Source organism: Salvelinus alpinus, chromosome 2, assembly GCF_045679555.1.
Source record: "Salvelinus alpinus chromosome 2, SLU_Salpinus.1, whole genome shotgun sequence".
NCBI lineage: Eukaryota > Metazoa > Chordata > Actinopteri > Salmoniformes > Salmonidae > Salvelinus > Salvelinus alpinus.
In genome coordinates, this window is record NC_092087.1 from 72,361,377 (window position 1) to 72,380,738 (window position 19,362).

The 19,362-nt window shown below is 47.1% G+C and overlaps 1 protein-coding gene across 5 annotated transcripts in view; it reads right to left on the reverse strand.

Annotated features, from left to right (window-relative positions):
• The window catches only part of LOC139567694 (trinucleotide repeat-containing gene 6C protein-like), a 73,154-nt gene that overhangs the window by 36,431 nt on the left and 17,361 nt on the right, over positions 1-19,362 (reverse strand). For 2 of the 5 annotated variants that reach the window (XM_071389107.1, XM_071389110.1), the window contains exons 2-4: positions 16,448-16,538; positions 14,424-14,445; positions 6,464-6,829 (exon numbers count right to left, since the gene is read on the reverse strand). In XM_071389107.1, the coding sequence (XP_071245208.1) occupies positions 6,464-6,829; positions 14,424-14,445; positions 16,448-16,501 (442 nt within the window). In that variant the 5' untranslated portion in view covers positions 16,502-16,538. Of the gene's footprint in view, positions 1-1,859; positions 2,139-2,351; positions 2,468-6,463; positions 6,830-14,423; positions 14,446-16,447; positions 16,539-19,362 lie in introns of those variants that run through there. The other 3 variants (XM_071389109.1, XM_071389111.1, XM_071389108.1) reach the window with 3 other exon arrangements.

A 19,362-nucleotide genomic window follows, 5' to 3' on the forward strand; every position in this document is an offset into this window, starting at 1 on the left:
GGTAGTGTAAGTCTAGCCCACACTGTGCAACATAGCCTCAGCCTACAGACACACAATACTCTCACTAACACAGATGAGAGAAACCAGTCCCGGTAACAACTAATAATAGGCTCATTTCATGCCATGAGGCTGTAATGAATCAATGAGAGGCAGCTAATCCAATGGCCTTATTAATGCTGCTGGAGAGAGGAGGTGGTATTGATCCACCAACCACCATGCAAAGCCAAGCCAACCACTAAACTGGTCTTATCTACAGAGAGGACCTAAGAACACTACTGTTCCCACTCGCCTTCATTACTTTAGAGCAGGGGCGGGGCCCATTTTAATTTCAATTGAGTAAATTCAGACTACATAGAAATGAGACTGACCTCAATCCTGCTTATGTTATGAAACTGCTCATTGTTGAAGGCTGTATTATAATATATTTGTTTTTGTAATTCACGAATCCAATAAGCTCATCAATTGTCATATCAAAAAGAAAGGTATCCCATTGCTAGCTATATTATCTATGACAAAAGCATTCAATGTCAAAGTTGTCTTAGACATTTAGAAAACGTATAGCCTCTGGCTTTCCTTTGACGCGTCACCGAATTTTTTATTAATATGCGTTTGTGTGAAACAGTCGGGTAGGCCGTATTTGGCCATCACCTCGTTTCAAATAGAGATTCTTACCTTCTATTAGCTCGCTATTGGAGTCCATTGGATTCTATCAGATCGTTCCGTGATTTGCATAATTGCCTGGAGTTTATCCATCACAGATAAAGCTATGGTCAACACAATCCTGTCAAATAGTGGGGGGACTAGCTTCCGTTTGAGACGCACTGACTGACAGATATGTGGTTAGGCTTAAGATACTGCGCAGCACGCCTCTGAGTCCCTCCAAATGCAATTTTCCCCTCAACATACTTATCTCTTCTTCTCAGACTGCCTTATCACAAAGAGTCGTCAGTGTGTGTGTGTAGAAAGGCACTGACACACACTGTAGGCTATATAGCTCTACGCATGCACACACACAACCTGCAATCAGCTCTACACTTCCTAGAAAGTGTAACCACAGAGGTACCACAAAATTCCCATCTCAAATCCTAACTTCCAACAATGTTGCAAAAGATTTCCCATTAAAAGTTTCTCCTATTACATTTTTGGTGAGCAGGCTGTTCGGTTCCGCCTCTCCCACCCCCCCCTCTCAAAACTGCACAAATAGAAAACATCTGGGGCATCTAGGGTCAAGCTGAGCTGCCCGTCCAAGACACATCATCCCACAATGCACAGTGACAGACCAGCATGCATTAGGCTGAGTGATCCTTATGTAAGCACACCATGGATCCTTATGCAAGTACCCTATATGCTCTGTTCAAAAGTAGTGCACTATAAAAAGGGAATCGGGTGCCATTTGGGACAACTTTTCTATGGCTTTGTTCACTTAGGAACACATATCTCCATACCACATTGATCGTAACTCTCCCTTGTTACTCACCGGGACTATTTAATACATCTTAAACCCACAACTGAACCACAACCACCATCACTTCCTCATGGCCTTCGAGAAACAAATGCATTAAAGTCAGTACACATAACATCTAATGTCAGTGGCCAGCGCCCACAACAACCAAAGAGGTTTTGCATGATTTGCATATTTTAGGAGTCGTTCCAACAGAGAGCCCTGTGTGGGTGTGGGAGAGTCAGTGTCTTCGGCAGGCTTTTGCTTTGGTAGGTTTGGCACCGTTTCAACACCATTGTTTTGTTGCCGTACGCCTGCCTGCCTTTCAGTCAAATCGGAGAGTTAGCTAACCGCTAACCTAACATAGAAAAGCTCATTGTGGGTGTTGGCGTCAGTAAAACAATGTCAATCCATATACCTGCAAGGCGGCTAGGTTTTTGTTTATATGTGAGAGGAAGGAGCGAGAGAGAGGACGACACCACCAGCGGTTCTGACGCACACTAGAGTCGCTCCCCCCCTCTCTCTCTGGGTCTCTTCAAGCCCGCCGAGCAGCAAGGAACGCCATTTTATCAGGCAGACCTGAAACTCAGCCAAGAGCTCAGAGGCTGCTGCCTGCAGCAAGAACGTCTCGCTCTGCCCTCTGCTTTCTCCCTCTCATTAAGTCGCTCCCCCGCTCTCTCTCTCGCACACATTTTCTCTGAAGGGGCATAAAAATAGGTTGCATGATAAATCAATCACATACTACACAGAAAAGCGTGCAGCTCAGCCCTATTTTTTTCCGTCACTGCCTGTCACGGACAACTCTACGAGCAAAACAAAATAAAAACCCTGGAGTAGAGAGAGAGAGAAAAAGAGAAGAGAGCTGACGGCAGCTGTAAAGAAGGGGGTCAGGGGTTGAGCGGAAAAATACCTGAAGAGAGGTGGTGCTGCTGCAACACCATGCTGTGAGGCGCTACGCAGAGCGGGGAGACGCGGCAGCCATCGCCATCCTCCTCCATTCAATATGTCTGCTACTGCTCGCTGCAAAGCGTCGCAACTGCTTACTTGACATGATGCCAAGAAATTGAGGCTGGCTGCGTAGTGTGTACGTGTGAGTCACTGTGGGTTTGTGTGTGTGTGTGTGTGTCACGTCTCTTAGGTCTACTCAACCTTGCCCACTCTTTTCCTTACAACTCTGTACGACCTTATTTCTGGTAGGCATTCCAATAGATTAGTGAGAAGTCTTCCTGCTTTGGGGAAAAAGGTGTGTGTGAGAGAGAAACGGGGGACAATACCAAAACAACAAGGGAAAAAGGGGACAGTTCTATTCCATCTCTGTTTGCGTTCAACCGTCAGTAAGTCTAGCTGCTTCCATTCTGGTCCCAATTAGGAGGGCAGTGGGTACGATTGTGCACGCTGAATGAATAGCGGCGTCAGAAATAAAAACAAAAGGGCTTCTATTCTTTGGTTCTGCTGCAGCTCCCTGGCACCAAAAATGCAGTGCTGTGAGAGCACGCACACACTACATCTATCTGCATCAACGAAAACACTTCACATACCAGCTCAGCTTCCTATCATAGAGCACTAGTCCACTACTCAGAATAAGACAAGGCGACAGTGATGCTAGTAGCCCTGCCGGGGAAACAACTACCAGGAGATCAAGCTGCTGCTGATAAATGAGGATGCTGCTAGCAGGCAGCTCACATGGGGAACATGGGCAGGTAGCCAGAAGTTAGACACCGCCTTTCTCTCCCTATGAAAGCCAGGGTGACAGGGAGAGGGGGAATGGGGGAGGGGTTGACAGTGGCAAAGGAAGAGAGAGAGAGCGGAGAGAGAGTATGTATGAAGAGAAAGAAAGACACGGTGCACCAAAAAGGATAAAGTGCCTGAAGCCAACATCATGAGCAATAGCGTAGCCTTGGAGCTAGCTGTGAAATGCAGCAGAGAGCCATACGAACGGGGCCGAACCGGACGCCATTATTCTCCCATTCATTCAACACCGCCAATCCACCACATTATCTCCAGCCAAACCGCACGGTGACGCACCACAAGCAGTAAACGCACCATTTAATCCCCTTTGTCCTCAAAATAGACCCTCTTTCCCCTTTCAGGAACTTCTGAGTTCCGGTCTCCGGGATCAAAAGATTCTGGTTAGTTTTCCAGAAATGGAGAGACAGAGAGAAAGGGAGTGAGAGTGGGCACAGGAGGGTTTAAAACCGGACAGGTAGTTTCCTCTTGGTTCCCTGGCAGAGTCTGGGCTAATGAGGCCACTAGGGGCTGGAGGGGAGAGCGAGCGAGAGAAAGGGGAGAGCGAGCGCGAGAGAGAGGGGAGAGGGCTGGCATTCTCTCTAGCCTAGTCTGGCTCGAGAACGGCATGTGCTTCAGCCAACTCCATTGACTAGTGCAGTCATTGTCATGCATATACCTCTGAACATTGTTCACTTACGTGGCCCTGACAACGATGATCAAAGGAATCGCCTTACAGCTAAAGCACATCAGGCAGGGAATACCTGGCTGAACAGTCATCAATGGGACGTGTTATGGATTGGTCTTTATCCGCAGACAAAACAATAGCATCTGGAAGTGGAATCAAAAGAACAAATATGCCACCTCACCCAGGCGTTTGAAGACAAAGCCAAGGGGCCAAATGAGAAGGGCGGCAGGGCCAATGCGTGTTAACAACATCTAGCCAACAGTATGCCTTCTGCCCACATGCTATGTCACCCGGGGGCTTAGGAGACAGAGCCATGAATGAACCAGCTGTTGTAGACCACTGAGTGCGTTTCCCACAGCATGGCTTGCATCTCAGACCCCCACTGTAGCACCTGCTATGCTACTAGATGAAGGGTTGTAATGCCATCAGCTGTTGTATTGGAGAGAGTGGGGAGGGGAGGGGGGGTTGAGATTGTGTCTCAAGACATTGGGGTGTGGAGGTTGGGTTGTGTCTAATGAGGACCACAATGGAAATAGGCCTATGACTTACGTGTTTGTGTCCATTTCGATTTTTAATGCATTGCTGTTCTCGCACTCGAGTCATGTGCATTTTAAAATGGTCAGACAAAATGTATTCATTATTGAATTGTTTGATTGATTGATTGTGTTGTGACCATCCAGGCCTACAGTGTGTATAGCCAGCTGAGCCTGTGGGCAGACAGATGTGAGAGGATGTATCTGGATCAAGGCAGTAATTGACTCCTGTAGTACAGCCACAGCAGGCCTCTGGGGCTGGAAGCGCCTGTGTCGTCTGTGTACCCTCTGAAACATGATGACTACACCAGCAGGGAGGTCAAAGATAAGCTGACCCCAAAGACAGAGCTCATCTACATACACAGTCTCTCACATTCAGCCTGGGGACAAATTAGATTGGCCCATGTTTGCATGAATTTTGTACCATGCTGGCAGGAAAAATGACGTTTTCCTCCTAAAATTGAGAGAACGCAGCTAGTTACCAAATCAAATGCATACTTCTCAATACTGCATCCATCCAAAATCTGTATTCCTCACTGTCAGTGCCAAGACTAATGCTGTATCTCTTTCCATAATTGGCAGTGGAGTACAGCAGTAGAAAAATAAGCTATTCATGGTATGACAAGGCAGACAGCCAGAGGGAAGAACAGTTGATCAGAAACCCCAGGGACTTAAAGCCTTCCCCAGCATGGGCCTCTCCTGCCTGGGGCCGTGTTGTGCAGAGGGCCCCTGGGAGAGTTGTCCAGCCAGTCAGTTAAAAAAACAAAAAACGTTGGATATCAGACCATCAGTGTGTGTGCTTGAGTGCGTATACACACACTGTGTGTGTGGCGACATGTCTCTGCAATGCCCTGTGCTGCCCAGGGTTCTGCAGAAAAATTCTGTTTACAGTGAAGCTGCAGGCAGCCCCCTCAGAGTAAACATGTCAGTCAGTAATGGAAGACAGCACCACCGAGGAGGAGAGAGATTGGAGTAAAATAAAAATGTGAACAGACACCGGAGCAAGCTCTTCCTCCGTCTCGTCCTCTAAGTGTCGTACAACAATTCACGGTGTGCTCATCTGTGTATGTTCTGCATTGAAAGACAACAGATACTAGAGGTGTTGGTTGAAAAACCTTCCATTGGGATGTGAAGAGAAAAGCTGCAGGGTCGAGGCTTAAAAAGGAAGACGGTAGGCTAACATAGTGGTTCACCAGATAGCTTGCAGAGACAGCACGCCTCCACTCCCTCACTGGAGGAAAAACAATGCTGAGAGAGATCTACTCAAGGCTCATATTGTTTGTCCACTCAACTCTCTCTTGTTCTAAATTAAAGCCCACTGGCAGAGTGAGGTCACTGGTGAGTTCATTAAAAAATGTGACCGCGAGCGGTACAGGTCCTGAGTGCTCTCCAGTCTCCACAGCACGTACACTCAGCGGCTAAACACAATCACGGCCATATTTCAATAGCGTCAAGCTAAAGCCTATCTGCAGTGCACAGAGCCCCTGTAGAAACACAGTTGAACCAATGGGTCAGAGTGGAGGAGAATCTGAGTGTAACACACCATCATCAATTCCCTAATGTCAGTGGACTAGTACGGAGCGAGAACAGGGGTAGTATCACCTGCCCTGAGTAACACCAAGGTTTCGGACTGACCCACAGATGGACCCATCATACGAATTTGCGATTCGCCCCATTCTTCCTCTACCTGTTGCAGGGCTCTAACACTGCGACAATTTTACTCGCATATCTGACTTAAATATTTTGCTGTCAACCTGGAATTTGAATTCTAGCGCACCTAGGGATTTTTGGGATTACAGCTTTAATATCTCAAATACTATTCATTGCGCTCCTAAATGTATTTGTGTGCTCCTACAATTTTTCAAGTTAAGCGCACACGTGTGCCTTGTAAAGGTCAGGGTAGAGCCCCGTGTTGAACAGCCTCACCCATCTACCATGATGACCTGTGACACTTCATTTCATGGGACCAATTTAGTAACATCAGCTTCTCTATCAAGTTACACGGAGAAACGGGCCACATTCCTACTGAGGAAACAGATCTAGCCAAGGGTAAGATGCAATAAGCAGGGAACTGACCTGTGTGGCGCTTGCCTGCGGAGGAGGAAGAAGCGGGGGCACCGGGGATGAGCGGGTCAGAGGCAGGGGTCACGGTGAGGCTACTCAGGGCTCCGGCTGGCAGTGGCTGACCCCTCTTCAGTAGCTGCTTGTGCTCCTGCTGGCGGAAACGCGGGGGCACCTCACGGGGCGGGTAGCGGGGGCCTGAGGACGACGACGGCGGAGGTGGGGTCAGCTGCTGTGGTGTTTGCTGGGTGCTAGGGGGGGCGCGCTTCCCATTGGTTCTGACTGAAGAGGAGTAGGAGGGGGGATGTGAGGCCTGGGGCAGGGTCACACTGGTGGTGGGGTGGTGGAGGGGACCGGGGCTGGGCTTAGCTGGCTCTGGCACTGGAGGAGGACGCAAACACAACACAGGAAGCAAGGTATTAGCTAATGCTGCACAGCACACATCACTAATCCACTGTACTTTACAAGACAACATTGTTGGTTGTAGCACCCAGAGCACCCTCTGCACATGAGCTGTGCACTCCTGAATGTGTTATCATTTCCCTGATCGAGTATGACATGAACACACTGATCATTTGAACTGATGTTCATAGGTGGATTTGAACTGATGTTCATAGGTTGAAACATCAAGCGACCTCTAACCCTAGAGCAACCAGGCATGGTTTTATTCTCCAAAACGTTATACCCCAAATATCTGACACCCGTATAACATGTATTGAAAACATATCCCTTAAGGAGAAATCAAGCGAAACGTGGTTAGTAATAACATGTACTAACCTTCCTTATGAGCCGACCTGTGCTTGAACACCACCGACAGACAGCCCAGACAACATGAAAGGGCAGGTTCTTACACACACACTCACCTCTGCCTGACCCTGTGCATTCCTCTGTCTTAGTTCCCCAGAGAGAACAGCCCTCTAATCAAGCCTTGCCCAGACTGAGTGGTATTAGTAGTCGGTACTAGCAGGACCTACTGTGTCAGCCTACTGTGGCTAAAGGAGCTTAGCTGAGCCCTCTGGGTGAGCAGGAGGCTGAGGCTGGACAGGCTAAGAGCTGCCCGCGAGGGCTGGAGGGGAAACGGCACAGAGGCTTACGGAAGTGTGTGTGTGTGTGTGTGTGTCCGCACCAAGGCTTATGTAGCACAAGTGTGTGGGTGCGCATTACGCAACTGCATTGGAAAGAGGTTAACACCCTGCATATGTGTGCTCACTGTCCATGCTGAATAGAAGAGCATGGCAGCCATATTGTCTCTCAATACTTTATGACCTTCATGAGCTGCTACCTCAGTGTGGTGAATGTGAACACTGTTTGTTGTGGTTCTATACTCCCTAGGTGGCTACAGAGGAGAATTCATAGGCTGCTTTTAAAAACAACAGGCTGGCAGCTATGCCTCAGGGGGGGAAAAAGAAGAGAGAGAGAGAGAGAAGACGGGAGAGAGCGAAGGGATTGGCACAGGAGAGATGCAGATTAGCAACCAGGCAACAGATCTCTCACTCTTCTGGGAACACAGGAGACACTGTCAGGACTCTGTCACGACACACATGAACACATACAAATGCACACAATGACATTTGAGGTCATATCATTCTGACCAATTAGGACAACTGCAGCTTTTGTCATTTTTTCATGTTTACCAAGTTGTGGCTCCAGAGAAAATCGAGCAAGAAGCTAACAGGGTGTGACTGTGTAGAATCCCACACGTGAACAGTTGAGGCCTGATGTGGCTGACTAGCTGTCCTGTGCTGCAGCAGCGGGGGTTAAAGCAAACACTGCAGGCAGGCCCACGTATTCCCTCTGCCTGCCAAAGGCCTGTCCCACTGCCAACACCGTTTCTATAAACAGAGCACCCTCTGCACATGAGCTGTGCACCCCTGTGCCTCTGACACACACACACACACACACTCAATATACTTTCAAATATACGCATACACAACTAGGTTCTCTCGCTCATAAACTGCATACTGCCTGCTGATCTACCTCCATCTCTGGTCAGAGCTGGCCCCTCCAGCAGCAGGAGCTAGCTAGCTGGTTGGGCGCTGTAGCAGGCAGCTGGTGACGCACATTAAATTCAGCCTCAGCCCGCCTGACGCAGTCACAGCCAATCAGCAGGCAGGGTGCTGTGTTCTCACCACGCACCCCCCTCGGCTCTCTCCCTCTCCTTCGTCCTGCGCCTCTCTCCTTCCTCGCTCTTGCCTTTTACAATGTCCACCCTCTCCTGTTTCGTTTCACCCTTCGCTCAGCCATTCCATTCTCTCCCTTCAACCTGTCCCTCGCCCTCCCTTCTATTCTCTGGTGCTCCCTCCCCCTCGTTCATCCAATTCAGTCTCTCTCATTGTTCACCGCTGCTCTGAATCCATTAGAGGAAGCAGATGGACTGCTGGGCTGTTACTGGGCCAGCAGCCTCTCACACACACCCTATGAATCACAGCTTCTATGACGTAGGGGGAGGGTGTGCGGGTGTACATTGTGAGTGTGGATATCCCACATTATGTGAGTGTATCTGAGGGGGGTTGGTTGGGTGTGTTTCCAGTCTATTCTCCAGTAGCCTCTGTTTAGGACAACACTGGTGCTTTTACAACACAATTAAATAGCTATTAAAGCACTATGTTGTGCGTGTAAATGATCAGTTTATCTGGTCTATGATGGGAAATTGCTGTTGTTATTCCAGCCAGCTGGGTATTGTGTATCCATCTTTGGAATAATCTGCATTTAATAACTCAGTGAAAAAGAGTGTACTCAGGAGAGAGTAGCTGTGTGTGTGTGTGTGTGTGTGCACACGAGCGTGTGTGTGAGCATGAATGGCGGCTACGATACGACGTCTTTCGGCTCTAAATAAAAGAGATCTAGCAAGACATTACTCCTTTTCTTTGAGGGAAGAGTTCATTTTTAATCCATAACGGACGCTAAAATGCTTCGCGGTAGATTTCCGAAGCGAGGGGAAACCAAATCCCTTCACCAGGATGAGAGAAAGCGATATCAAAATGCTGTGTAGTCAAGTTCTCTAGCGCCATCATTTGTGAGAGAGAACTTTTTTTTATATATATGGGAGATTCACCTGTATGTCTGATGGGAGAGATAGCAGGTGATACGTGTGACATTGTCCTACACCAAAGACTTAGAGGGGAGATTGAGAGATCGTAGGAACACCCAGAGCAAGAGGCAAAGTAAAGGGAGAGAATGAAAGATGGAATGAATGGAGAATGAGAGTCAAAGAATGGTATAGACAATTCGAGAGAGCGCAAATGAGTGTGAGAACGAGAGAGAATGAAAGAGAAGGAGCGCAAACAAACTGCAATACTAGACCCTTTCGGGTCGCTAAAGCCTTAAAAACACTATTTGATGTTCAAAGGAGAGTCAATTAAATAAACCATTCTAACGAGACACACACTGTAAATTCCATTAAACCCTCAATGGAGGAGAAGCACTCCTAACCAAACTTGTAATTTTGGCCTCCTGTCCCCCACTCAATGGTTAACTAAGCCGAAAGAGAAGAAAAAGCTTGAGCGAAAAGGATGATGGTCAAGAGGGCAGGCCCTGGTGCATAAGGAGCCATTGGCTCGGTTGTGGAGTGTGTGCCTGGCTTTGAAGGGTTCTGGGAATCGTCCATGTCAGAGGTTAGCTACGTGCTGCCATTGTGTGATGAGGACGCATTTTAATATTTGACCGTGTTTATAGTGGGGGAGGGCTGTGTGTAGAACACATAAGTGGACTACAGAAGAGGTTTATCTGCATCCTGTATGTTGTTACATACATGACTCTCATTGGAAATCAAATGTTAATGTGACTTCCTGAAAATACATATTTTTCATATCCAAGAAACACATTGGAAAGAAGTGATGTAGCGGAGATTTAACTAAACCATTTGACCGATGAGGTGTATTTGTGTTTAGTGGCCTTGTTTAAGTGGATACAGGGTAGTTGAGAGGACTGACAGTACTAAAGGTTAAGAGGGGCTATAGACTTTAGTGGTACTGAAAGATCAGTAGCTTTGATGGTTGATTGTTAAGATGCACCCAGACAGTCTCTTGTGAGTGCGTGCCATGGGGAGGGAGGGGGGGGGGGGTCTGCGGTTCCATCTGTCAGTAGTAAATCCTGTAGCAGGTCAGAGAACCCCACACACACACATAGAGACTAAAAGGCACAGCTTTCCACCCTTCACCCTTCCCTGGGTACTAGGCCGTCGCCATGGAGATGAGCAACTGTTTCCCTGCCTAATGCACCTCTGCGGGCCTCCTGTGACCCACCACCCCACCCTGAGCCCCGACACACACACTAATGAGCAGAGGGCTCATCTCAGCAGTGTCGACCCATTCTCTCCACACTTTCTACGTGCTTTAGGAGTCTGGTTAATCCATAGAGACGATTCATAGAGACGGCTTGTTAGAATTCACTGCAGTTAACTATGGGTAGATAACACTAAGCCAAAGTCCCACACTTAGATACGATTCAGTCAGTCTTCCCTTATCCATACAGTGTATCCAAAGGAGATTGTTGCCCAAAGACTGATCTAAGGTCAGAGGTGTGTTTTCTACACGCTATGGTGAGGAGAAGGTAAGCTGATCCTAGATCTGTGCACAAGGACAGCTTCTATCAACGTGCCTTAGGAGTCATGTGTATACCACTGAGCCAATGCTTCCCACGTAGATATGATTCGTCAGCATATCCTCGCCAACACACAAAAATGGCATAGTGGTGTTGGTGGTTTGGACATGAAAAGGCAGAATGTGACCTGAAGCAGAAGACAGGAGGGCAGCCTCTTCCAGACAGTCCTGCTCAGCAACACATACCCTCTCCCCCATACAAAGCCTCATCGTTAAATGCCATTAATATCAGCACATACGCTTTTCTATTAATCTGCCTTTAAATGTGACTTGAGCCCTCTCAGCTATGATATAATGGAGGGTATATTGAATTGCCTCTTGTCTGCAGCATGTGAGTGATAATCCAACATGAATACATGCAGAAAATTCCCCCCCCCCCCCCCGCCTTCTGTCCCCTCCCTTTCGCTTCATCCCCCTCTCTACCCCTAAATCAACCCCCTCTACTTGACATGCAAGCAAAGAGACAAAGCAATTATCCTTCGCATCCATAAATCCACAGGACATAAACCAGGATCCATTCACTCACTATTCATTTACAGAGTATTTATTAATGTTGCAGTTTGACACAGAAAGGCGACGGCGCCCCTCCCCCACGGGAAAGTCAATTATCCCCCAATTAGATTGCGATTCAAGAAATCCAACTAAAAAGTGTTGACAATTAATTGAATGTGAAATTGCAAATTAATCCAATATGCATATTACGATGTGATGTCGTCCGGTTTCCCGGGTGGAAATAATGCAGTTCTCCTGTCGCCGCGGTGACACCTTGTAAATATGTCAGTCGCTGTGGCAATTGTTGGGTTGCCATGGTAGCAGGGCGGGGGGGGGTCTCCTGGGAAGGGGAGAAAACAGCATGGGTGAAGGTGTCCGCATGCTTCCCAGCCGAAAACAGTTCGGTAGAGTACGTGCATATAATGACGACATTGTGACGTTTTTGTTCATTTTTATTTTGTTGGTACGTTTATCTGGCGCTGTTCGGGCACAGAATTTCTCTCGAATCAAGCCGAAGTCAGTAGCCTAAGTCTACGCCCTTTCGTCGGTGATTGGTCAACAGTAGTGATTCTTCAATAAAAGACTTGTCATTCAACAAGAGACAACTCCTTTTCATGAATTTCTCATTGAGAAATACTACACCAAACATCTTACTTAGATGTAAAATTGCATAACTAAGAGCTCTTGGATTAATTCGGACTATTTTAAGATGGTGTATACTGGCTATGGCGTCTCAAATGGACAAACCGCACTATAGCCGCTTTTTCTCTCTTTTTCATAGCAGCCAGACGAACTGAAGCATGCCGAAGATTGACACGCATTACAGTTTGTTCTATAACACTTGAAAAAGGCAGGCGCTGTTTTTCTGATTACACCAGGGCTGGGTAGAGAATGCGTCAGGCATACCCGGGTATTACTGATGGCTTTCGCTCACGAAAACTCGGAAGCCGCCACCTGTTTCCATTAATTGCGTCACTCTGAGCAGGGGGGGGTATGGTGCATTATGTGTATGCGCGCAGCAAGATGGGGTTTGATTGTGGGGAATAATCAGCGTTCCCCTGCCCTCCATACTAATAGAGGGCTGAGGCGCTCTCATTCTACCCCAACAGGGACTGCCTGGGTGGGGGAGGCTGGTGGCTGGTCCCCCGTCTCACTGGAGCTCCATGGCTAATGGGGGGCACAGGAGTTAATTCCACAGCGCCAGCGCCTTATCTAATTTTCATACATATGAACGCACCAGGCAAGACCGATTACCGCAAACAAATTGAAACGTGAGCGGAAGGGAGGAGAAGGAAGCGGGAGAGGTGATTGGAGAAGGGATGAGGCAGCGGGGTTGTGGGTGTACAAACGTGTGTTAGAGAGTGATGAGAGATCATTGATATGGACGAAGAGACATCACAGCTGCATACTGATTTGCCCACACACACACCTTATTAGTGACATGGATGCTAACTGAAGTAAAACAGTCCTATGCTACTTAGAGGACTGTAGCAAATTGAGCGGAGAACATTTTCTCTCTTGCTTACTTTACAAGTAGGCTATACTGTGTCCATTTAGTTGTTTCAGCTCTACAAGTTCCTTTTTGGTCCTATTCTCTGTAGGCTGACGCTTGAATGCACTCATCCCACTTTCTTTCCGACTCACTTCCTTTCCCTCTCAGTTTGTACACTCCTCTGTCATCTGACTTCAAACTAACCTTCTCAGTCTGCTGTTAGACGCCCTAAGTCACCCCTCGGCTTAAAATGGTTCCTTCTCGCTTGGTGACTCCCCAACAGACGGAGCAGAGTCTCCCCCCAGAGATAATGAGACAGACCTTAACGAGGTCAGAGGTCAAGAAAGTGCCATTGACCTCTACACAATAAAAACGGACGTCGGGCCAAACCCCAATGCCTATTGGCGAGGGCTGTTCGCTATTGGGGTGTGTTGGGGCCAATCCCCGGTAACACAAACAGGACACACACACACACCTTTTAGAGGGCGAGGTGCTGACCAGCGCAACCTGAACGGATGCTCTAATGGGCTTTAGAGTGAACCAAAGCCCTGGCCCCATCTGTCTAATGCCTGCCTGCAGGGGTTTAACACCTACACACATTAACAACAACCCCCTGGCTTATTCACACGCAATGACACACATTCTTCACACACGCTAGACTAATTTGTTGACTAAATACAATAGGAAACGTTTGATGTGGGGGACCGAGCGGCGCAGCGGTTTAAGGCACTGCATCGCAGTGCTAGAGGCGTCACTACAGACACTACAGCTGTATTGAGGCGTCAGTACAGACACTACAGCTGTATCACAACCGGACGTGATCGGGAGTCCCATAGGGCGGCGCACAATTGTCCCAGCATCGTCCAGGTTAGGAGAGGTTTTGGCTGGGGTAGGCCGTCATTGTAAATAAGAATTTGCTCTTAACTGACTTGCCTAGTTTCAATAAAGGTTAAATTAAAAACGCGCTGAATGGAAACGCATGCAGAAATAGCATACATACTACCGATGTTGAGCACACATGCCGCTGGGAGAGAGCGGAACAAGTCACCATAGAAGGCAAGATGCCCCCTTAAATAATGTCGCCCCTGGAACTGACTGAACTCCTTACCCTCCCAAATCCCCTCCCCACACTGTTAGGAGCTCCCACCTGGGTGCCCTCTTCACAAATCATTGGCCAGCACTGCTGAGCTCAGAGGAGAAGTCATTGTGTATCTATGGGTTAGACGACACTGCGCCTGCTCCTACACAGCCCTTATCTGTATGTATACGCCTTCATGGCTCATATGAACTCCCTTAAAATCAGAGCCGATTAGGGCCGTGTGTGTCAATCATTTTCATGTATTTTTAAAAAGCTATGCGGCTATGAGCGGCAGTTAGTCATTCCACTCACCTTTGGTTTTCGTGTCAGCAGCCTAGAAGACACACAGGGAGAGAGAAGTCAACAGCTGTAAACTTAAAGTTGTTTTTGTTCAATGATTCATGTGGAGCTAGCAAAATGGTGTGTCATAAAAGTTTGTCATTAACTAAAACATTAGTGCATTACAGGAAGGAACGTATGTACTTTTACACAACAGGGAAGGAAACTGTTAAACTCATAATCAAAGTAAACATGAGAAATTATATTCCCAGTAGAACGTCATCACATTGCAGGCTGCCAAATTGGATGCAGCCCACAATCACATATTCATACAACGAATGGGCAAATATCTTAAATGAAAAGCCAATTGAAATGAGCTGAAAATGTAGGGATGTGGGACAGTGAGACATATAACTGGCAAGGTAAAACGCCTCAGTCTTCAAGACCCAAACAGCCCCACCTGGGAAGACGCCTGCTATAAAGTGCCTTGGCACGGCTGCTGGCTAGTGGAAGTGATAATTACAGGCTGTCTGTCTAATCTGTCTGAGTGCAAATGTGTGTGTTAGCAGCCCGATCAATATGGGATTTGTGGGTCCGATACCGATACTAGGAAGGCAAAGGTCACCGATATACACACCAATATGTTTTTTCTTTCTTTTAGGAGGCAGAATGAAAAATATATTTTTCACAAATTTCACTCCAAAGGATTAAGAGATAGTCTAAATGATGATTTATTAATTAAATATTAAAATGAACAATATTTAAGAACATTTTATCTGTGGCCTACATAACCACCAAAAAGCCACTACACCCTCTATGAATACAAAAGTAAATAAACGTATTCAGTTGACCTTAGGTACATCTTTAAGTTGTGTCCATCTATGGCAGTGGATAAGAATGCAGAAGTGAAGCACGACAAGCACACTAATATACAACAATGTCTGAAAGAGTTCCTAATGTCACCACTAGATGTCAGAATCTGTATTGAGTAGATTCACTACAGTGCTTTAAACAGTCAAGTAAAGAACCACTATGTCAACCTCGCAACAAGAGCTTGTTATGACAAGCACGCGCTAGATGTTCATTCCGAAAATGTTTTCTTACTGAAACAATAATGTGAATTATACTGTTATTCAATACAAAATGTATGTATTTGGCTATATATTTCAACTGCAGATGGCATGCGCTGATGTCTGAAAACATTCATGCAGGAAAATGCTTGCCGCACTGGTTTTAGTCACACACGTTCACGGATGTATCACGGATGAGTCAGTGTTCACTTTGGCGCCAGTCCAGTCGCACATAAGTAGCACAGATTGCTAGCTAGCTAGGCTAACTACCTTGCTGGCTAGCTAAGTGAGCATACGATGAGGACAGGGCTCCTTGCTTGGTAAAGGGTACTTTTGATTATTTCCTCTTTGAAATACGCCGCCGCTGGCTGTGGAAAGCCACCATGCCCACTCTCTCACGTCCTGGCGGGCTGAAGGATGTTCAAGGAGCAGCTCAGAGCGCCCCCTTCAGGCAAACATTGAAAACAAATTTGTTAATTCTATGTATATAATATCAGCGCTTTATCTGTGGAATAAAGACAGAAACAAATATTTCTGTGAAAAGGCTAATATCGGCCGATAACGTCGGGTATGTCTCGAGTATGTGTTTGAGCATATCATTGTGTTTTTATATGCCTGTGTGTACAATTGTATGACTGTGCGAATGACGTGTGTCTATGTGCGACAGCAACATCTCCTTGGTTACCAGAGCCAGGCTAGTGTTTCCAACAGAGCAGTGTGTGTAGCTTGTGTGCCAGCTCTAATCTGTCTTTAAATAGGGTCCATACACCTTGCAGTGTGCTGCCTGCAGGGTTATAGGCCCCAGGCTAATCCATGAGGTTAAACTAGGGAGGAACTCCCACACTCAGTCATATAGAGACTATACTGAACACACCTACCTGGGGGACAGAGGTGAATGAAGGAGAGGGAGGGAGAAGGTGTAGCCTGATGGAGACGTTTTTCAGAAGGAGGTACTCAGTTTGAGGAGAGAGACGTAACACAACTCACCTGTTTCTGAGCAGCTTCCTTCTTGGTCTTTTCTTGCTTTTTATTTTCTTCCATCAAATGGTTCTCTTCTCGTGTTGTTCGCTTCTTTCAGCTGCAAACAGAAAGGGAGAGGTTTTCAGAACAGGGCAGAGAGGAGCAGCAGGCTTTAAGTTCAGTAACCTAGGGCTACAATTTCCCTTTCATCCGCTTAGAGGTCAATGTCAGAGCTAGCAAGCTTTCTCCAGAGAAGACTTTTAGAAGCCAAGCACATTCAGCATTTCAGAAGTAACACATTGAGTTGCTTCTTAAATGCAATTTCCTTCAAGGCCAGAGAGAGATTGGGGGCGGGGGGGAGCAACGGAGACACCCGGAAACTGACAGAGGGAGAAATGGGGGGGAAGAGATAGAAAAAAAAGGAAAGAATGAGAAAGAACAAACTCAAAGCCTTTCCCAAAGTCGGTCTCCAGTGGCCTGCCAAGCAGCCAAAGGAGAGATCAGATAGCTGGAGAGCCTGCGAGAGAAAGTGGTTTATTTAAGCCTTTATTTGTTTTGGCTGAAGTTCGGTGACGGTTCCTGGAAACTATTAAAAGGCATGAGGAGAGGGACTGGGGGAGCCTGTGTGTGTACTTATGTGTGTGTGTGTGTGTGTCTAAAGCCTGCTAGTGCCGGTTAGCCATTTCAATCTGGTCAGTGTTGCCAGCTAAGTAAGTGCCACTCAGTGGACATTCTGGTTACTATCTGGTCAATGGGAAAACTCAAAAGTGTGGTCAATACTAGACAGCTTCCAACTGACTGGCTGTTCCTCTCACCGCAAATCCAGCCCGTTATCGTGGAACTCTGGGATCTCAACCTACCCTTCAACTCCCTCCACACAAACAAATCTGCCATTGTGCTCTTTCCTCAGCAATAGTAAGGCCATAAACACACGTTTTTCTCAGTGCCTGAGTGACTGACACACACACACCGGAGCGGACCGGAGTTTCTCCAGCCTCAGACAGTGTCCATAGGGGCCTGCACATGAATACATTGATGAATTATCATAATAATGACGGGAGAGTAATGACATGCCCGCCTCTCAGTGTGTTGCCTGTTGGTAGGGGAATGGAAGTGTCAATCAGTGACAGGCAAAGGCAGGCGGAGAGTGAGTAAATGGTGGGGAGGAGTGTCCATAGGGACAGCCATGTTGCGAGAGAGAGCGCGAGAGAGCGCGAGAGAGAGCGAGAGAGCGCGAGAGAGCGCGAGAGAGCGCGAGAGAGCGCGAGAGAGCGCGAGAGAGTGCGAGAGAGCGCGAGAGAGAGAGCGAGAGAGAGCGAGAGAGAGCGAGAGAGAGCGAGAGAGAGCGAGAGAGAGCGAGAGAGAGAGAGCGAGAGAGAGAGAGCGAGAGAGAGCGAGAGAGAGCGAGAGAGAGGAGAAGGGAGAGGGGAGCGGGGGAGAGGGGAGCGGGGGAGAGGGACCTGTTGCCTCAAGTTAAGGGCAACCAGTGAAGAACAAACACCATTGTAAATTCAACCTATATTTATGTTTATTTATTTTCCCTTTTGTACTTTAATGATGTGCACATCATTACAACACTGTATATATATATATATATATATATATAGACATTCTTTTGGAACTTTTGTGAGTGTAATGTATACTGTTAATTTTTTATTGTTTATGTCACTTATATTTATTATCTATTTCACTTTCTATGGTAATGTAAATATGTGTTTCCCATGTCAATAAAGCCCCTTAAATTGAATGGAGAGAGTGCGAGAGAGGGAGAGAGAGAAATTGGCAGGCATGGCCATTAACTGTCAATCTACAGTACAGGTAGTGTACTGCTTAACAGCAAGGAATACTGACAGAGGCCTTGTCTAGCTGTAATGACTGAGGGAGGACAGTACAACGCACTATCAGACTCCTACTCATTATAGAGGGAACTGTGTGCGTGTGCATTAGTATCTAATCAGGCAGAAAGGCTGGTTGATCTCTGCCTGGTAATAAGTAGGAGCTCAATAGTGTCTCCTCTCTCAGACCTGCCTATCAACCAGACCAGCGCTCCTGCACAGCACTAACAATCCAACAACCTCATAGGCTACCACTCCCCCTTCACCCGCCCCGTACTACCCCCTCGACCAATCACAATGCCCGGTCAGTCTAACTGGCATCTCTCCCCACCACCATCCTCCCTGCTGATATTCCTTGGCACCTGTCCAAAAAGCAGGGGGGGAAGCTCGCTGGCACTGTTCTGAATGTTGAAATCACCCTCAGAATAGAAAGGGGTGGAAGGAGGGGGAAGGGGACATTGGATCGGGATATAAAAATATCCGGTGGAACCCTTCAAGTGCTGGAATTTTCCGAAAGAGAGCCTCCGACTCAGTCCATCTACTGCTTAGTGACTACTAGCCTACCGCTGTCCTAGCTGTTGTTAACATGGGATCTCCCATACAGCCCATCTGGTGGGCCAGCTTATGACTGAGAGGAGACAGAAGCGGGGGAAGAGTTATGACAATAATAGTACACCACGCGTATTTACTTATTGACCTCACTTCCTAGAAAATACACGGTTAAGGAAACGGATGAAGGATGACAGATTGTCTATTTTGGTAGCAGGCTAGTAGAGGTTGATCTAACACATCACGCTGTACAGTACACAACCACCTGACTGTGTTCCTGTATCCAAGATCATAACAACCCATTGTTCCCTGCTGTGCTGCCCCACTCATCCATAGGAGCAGCATTGAAATCGAAACCTGTGTATTGATGTGTAGCCTATATTTTGGGTAATTACAGGGCTCATCCGTAAAAGAGACCTTGGTCTCAGAATGACTTCCTGTCAAAATACAAGGTTAAATGAAACATTTAACCTGCGTGTATGCGATTCCAAAAATATCATGTTACAGATATCCATTTCTGCACTGCAGCAGACAAACTGAAAATAATTTATAAAAATA